This window comes from Penaeus japonicus, unplaced genomic scaffold (assembly GCF_977035675.1).
Source record: "Penaeus japonicus unplaced genomic scaffold, GWHDUDI00000001_assembly GWHDUDI00000037, whole genome shotgun sequence".
Lineage (NCBI taxonomy): Eukaryota > Metazoa > Arthropoda > Malacostraca > Decapoda > Penaeidae > Penaeus > Penaeus japonicus.
The window spans coordinates 1207899-1212898 of record NW_028234439.1 but is presented as its reverse complement, the minus strand read 5'-3'; the positions used below and the strand labels follow the sequence as shown (position 1 = coordinate 1212898).

General features: G+C 37.4%; 1 protein-coding gene across 21 annotated transcripts in view; it reads right to left on the bottom strand.

Annotated features, from left to right (window-relative positions):
* Positions 1-5000, bottom strand: part of LOC122258950 (KICSTOR complex protein SZT2) — a 106745-nt gene that overhangs the window by 16748 nt on the left and 84997 nt on the right. For 20 of the 21 annotated variants that reach the window (XM_043025260.2, XM_043025266.2, XM_043025273.2 and 17 more), the window contains 9 exons: positions 4917-5000; positions 4358-4537; positions 3720-3827; positions 3162-3309; positions 2851-2995; positions 2443-2542; positions 1871-2115; positions 1596-1755; positions 650-709 (listed from right to left, as the gene is read on the bottom strand). The exon at positions 4917-5000 is cut by the window's right edge and continues 245 nt beyond it. In XM_043025260.2, the coding sequence (XP_042881194.2) occupies positions 650-709; positions 1596-1755; positions 1871-2115; positions 2443-2542; positions 2851-2995; positions 3162-3309; positions 3720-3827; positions 4358-4537; positions 4917-5000 (1230 nt within the window). Of the gene's footprint in view, positions 1-216; positions 399-649; positions 710-1595; positions 1756-1870; positions 2116-2442; positions 2543-2850; positions 2996-3161; positions 3310-3719; positions 3828-4357; positions 4538-4916 lie in introns of those variants that run through there. The other variant, XM_086532762.1, reaches the window with a different exon arrangement.

The window sequence follows — 5000 nt, the reverse complement described above, 5'->3', positions numbered from 1 at the left end:
ATTCTATATAACTTTTGATAAACAAAGTGGCTCTTAAAATTTTGGTCAATAAAACCAATAACATCAAGAAAAGAAAACTGATACTACTAGAAATAAAAAACTATGCAAAAGTTACTTCAACAAATGAAATGCAGCCTTCCAGTCTTTAAATGACAAAACATCTGTTAGAAATTGAAAAGGTTTAATACAAGAGGAAAATTGCACTCACGGGACTTTTAAAACTTACAGAATTTCTATCTTTCTCTAAATAGATGTACAAGGCAAAGAAATACCACAGATTCAAAAAGGGTAAATGCTACTCTCAAAACTACATGAATTCATCCAGTAATCCTCAGCTCTGCGACATCAGTTTACCACCATGCGACTGCATGCACAGCCGATGGTGTATATTGCAATACCTTATAAAATAAAAAGTGATTAATCTACTGCATATCTGAAGACGATGCCAAACTCCCTGCAAATTACAACATGCATCACTGACCATCAGCTCTACTTATGACTACTTCTATTGCGACTACAAGGGAAAAAGGATATTATAAACAGATAAAGAGATTCTACATTTTTTTTCTTTTTTAGCATTCTTCTAATGAAGATGAAACAAAGAAGAGAAAATGAAAGGTTGCAGGAACCTAAATAAAGAACAACTTACTTGTGAGGAAAGGCTTGTGTATTTCTTCCCTTGCAATCTTGAAGACTCCAAAACATAAATCTAAAATTGGAATAAGCATATTAGTAAAATACACTAACAGCACATTACTGCATAGGAAATCTATGCATGAAGTGGCCATACCTTATGATAACAATAATAAAAACATGATACAATATATATATCATATACATAATACATATGCATGTATAGATTAATCTATATGTGTGTACGGGGGTGGAGGATGTGGGGTGCATGCATGCCTATGTGTTCCTTCATTTCTTTACTTCTACTTTTGCCTTTCTTTTTTTTCCACTTCATTAATTTCCTTTTTCTTTACATAATAGCATTATGTTTTCTTTAAATACTTTTTGCAATTAAAGCTCTTGAACTGATAGGGAGGTCTTTAGGGGAAAGTTCTTCCTTTTTTCTTAACCCATTGCATACGGGTGCCATGACATACATGTTAGCACCGATTAGGCATAAAAGACGGGAGTCAATGCGTACATGACGCGACATCAGGATCTGCTCAGAGTTGAAGCGCGCATACAGTCATGAAGTATTATGGCTGTAATGGCACTAGCTCTAGAGCTACATGGTTCCTAAGTCAGCCTAAACTCGCCTTTTATGTTGGATTTATGGAAAAATATTGTTTGGGCTAGTCTGCACTACCCGGAGGGCGGAGAAAACCCTTTCCCCATCCCCCTAATTTTTAGCCAGTGCCGCTAGTGTCGTAGACCCGCCGTCCTGATGACCAATTAGGTTGTTAGGTGCCCCATCGGCAATGGGTTAATGGCAAGATATATGTTTCCTTTAGACTCGTGATTGTATAAGGATGTCTGTAGAGTATAATAATTTACAAATATATTTATAGTTTATTAACACTTCTATCATAATTTTGTAATGAAAACATCTACATCTACTAAAACAAATGCCATGCCTTGCTTACCTTGGTAGAAAAATAGGGCTCAGAGAAAGCAATCTCCAGCAGAAGTGTTCCCCCTAGTACATTTTTCAGCAAATAACTTGGCTCAGCTGTTATTTGCTCACTGAAACGAACGCCTTTTGTGCGGTAGACTTTCTCTTCTGATTCCCTGCCACTGCTACGTCTGTGAATACAAGGGATGTGTTAGACTAGTATGTTGAAATGTTCAATAGAAATTTACAGTCCAGAATTAATCCTTATACCCATATATGTACACAAAGACAAACATAATGTCTCACCCTTTCTGTTGCGGTGCATGTGCAACATTCAGTGTCAAGAACCCTAAGCTCTGCAGGTATTGTATATACTCTTTCAGATAACTTGAGCATAGAGCACCATGCCATTTGTCATCTCCGCCGGTGACATTGCGTCGCCGTTGCCCAGGACTAGAAACATTTGATTTCAGGGACAGGGAACGCCGCAGGTCTGTTGGCCCAGCACCAGTGGAGCTCTTCATAGAGTTACCAGAGTCATGTCGAGAACGCTGCGGAAAATATGCATCAGAGATATGATAAGTCATGATGAAAAATTTTTGTTGACTACATCAAGTTATCATGACTAGGTCTAATGTAATATATAGTATATATATTACCTGAAAGTTAATATATACCGGCAAAGTAGCTAGAAAAAGGTTATATTCCACATCTGACCATAAAGCATGGCATAACATACAAAGTGCAGTTACTCGCATTTTGGATAAAAAAATGCTCTTAGGATGGGAAAAAGTATAGTCTAAGAACAGGAAAAAAAAAATGGTCTACGGATGGAAATAAAAACCCATCGTCCAACTTGAACCCTATGATACACTCACTGGTTCAGGTGTTTTGCTTCCAAGGGGCAGGACTCTATCACAGGAAGCTTGAGGGTCTGCCAGGCTGTGATCTCGAGTTGCTGCCACCTGCCAGCGCCATCTGAAGTGTAGCAAGTAGAAATGTGTCTCCAATCATAATTCAGTCTTGGGTAATGCCATGATGTGTATAAAATGTATTAAGTATGAACAACCCAGAAGAAAGGGTGACTGAAAGTTATTTTACTTAAAACTTGAATGTCTGTTTTGAAGACCAACCTGAATTAAATAATACATAGCACACAGCACTATACATCTGACCTTTTTAAGTGTAGCTATATGTTTTACTTGTACTGAAATAAATATAAACAGCATTATATATCTGATCTTTTACACAACAGAGCAATGTCATCAATGCAGTGCACAACTTACCGTGGCAGGAAGAGCAGCGGTGTATAACAAACATGAGCGATGCGAGCACTCTGCTTATAGAGAGCTAATATTTTGTCATTGAAAACTGGGCTTGAATGTCCTGGTGCCTGAACCATGGTCTGCAAGAGCACTTTCCGCTGATTCTCTGAAGAAGAAGAAATAGAGAAACATTTTTTTAAAGTTACATAATAAAACTGACAATAATGCTGCACAAGATAATACACTAATGAATATAACATATGCAGAAGAGAAACAAAGAGAGAAAATAAGATATAAACCAATTTTAACGGACAGCTAATTGTGAACATTACCTCTCTGCAAATTTAGACGCCTTATCTCTATCAACTGTGTTCCATGACGGAGTTCCAAGTCTTTGAAGTTTCCAAAGTGTGAGTTCTTCAGAGGGCGGGGTGGTCTACTATCTCTGTACACTTCACCTAAGTTTGGCATTGATATCACCTAGAAAATAACACAAGAAAGAAAATGGAAAATAATTAATTCTTTAAAAGTTGCATTGATGAAACCATCTGTTTGCAAGTACAGCTATTTCAACTATTAATATCAAGCTGCTCTTGTCTCTTTCTTATTAATATATGACAGTCTTAAATGCACAAAAATAAAAGTCTAAACATTTCCATGGAGATACAACACTGGTGAAAGATACAAAGTAAGAGTGAGAAAGGAGAAATGAGAATAATAAATAATAAATGAATAAACAACACTCGCTACAGAGCAGAGAGTAACAACACAATTGTAGCCGGGTTCCATTTCATTCTTCAACACATCCCTGCATTTCCATCACAGTCAAATCAAGAATCAGTACAAAGGAACAAGTCTTCTTGGTACTAAAATACAATCACAGGATTTACCTGTATCCTCCTGCTGCCCCGTTCGTTTGCCGTAAGCGTATCTCTTCCTGGAGCCTGGTACTTTATGAGTGCCTCCACATGTCCTTGGGAGCCAACATAAGGGTTATCCTGGAAATGAAAGGTAATAGGAATACTTCACCTTCTCTTTCAGGATTCCAGCAAGAGCAGTCTTGAATTTTGTTGAAACATTATTGAAGGGAGAAAATATATTTACTTGTAAAATTAGCCACTGAGTTTTGAATAATGATTAACTAAGCTTCACAGACTACAGGATCATTATATACTACACAACTTTATTAATGTTTTTCTTTGAAGAATTGATATTTCAATCCCATCATGCAAACAGTTTGTCAATATACACATTTTTATCCTCTTTCCCAATCATTCTACCCTCTCCAATTTTTCCCTCTCCCTCCAACCTTTCCCTTTCCCCTTCCCTCATTCCCTTTTCCATATCCTTTCCCCTCCACCATTCCACTTCCCTTTCCTTATTCCTCCACCTTTTGCTAATCCCTCTAACCTCCCCTGCTCCCTATTCTTCCAGCCTGCCTGTATTCTTCTCTTCTTTCCCAATCTCTTTTCCCTCTTGCCTTTCCTTTTTTTCTTTCATTCTTTTCCTTCTCTCCCACTGTCCATACCTCTTTTTTCTTGTCTTGTGCCTTCCGAATGAAAGGCTGGTTGTGGAACACACCAATCTTTTGGAGAACAACGGAAGAGAGCAGCCGTGTGCGAGCATTGGACCAATGAGCCAGCTGGGTCATGGCCGTGTGCAAAGACTCACACTGATCCTTGGTCCAGTTGTAAGTGTAGATTACCAACTGTGGAAGAAGGGAGAAAAAAAGTCATATACAATGAAGCTTATCATTTAGTCTGGAAATCTTCCTCAAAGTTTGAAAAGTCTATATTGTATAAGATGCTAAAGAAAAATAATTATAAAAAAATACTTTGTAATAATCCCATCACATTTGCCTGAATGGAGGAAAGTCAACAGAAAATGGGGGTTTACAACTAATAAATGAATGTAATGTACTTTTGAATCTTCCAAGAGTAACACCAACTAATAATGATTTTTGCTAAATTTCTACTTTCCTTTTCTTCTAAGTCATTTTACAAAGCAAACTCTTGTATAAATGTCTATTACCTATATCATGTCTAAAATACAAAAGTAAAAGACATCATAAAACTATACACAAATACCTCTTGCCCAAAGAGTGTAGCCAAAAGTAGCTTCTGCCGTGGAATGAAGACTGAGTCCATTGTCTCGCAAGACCACAGTGAACC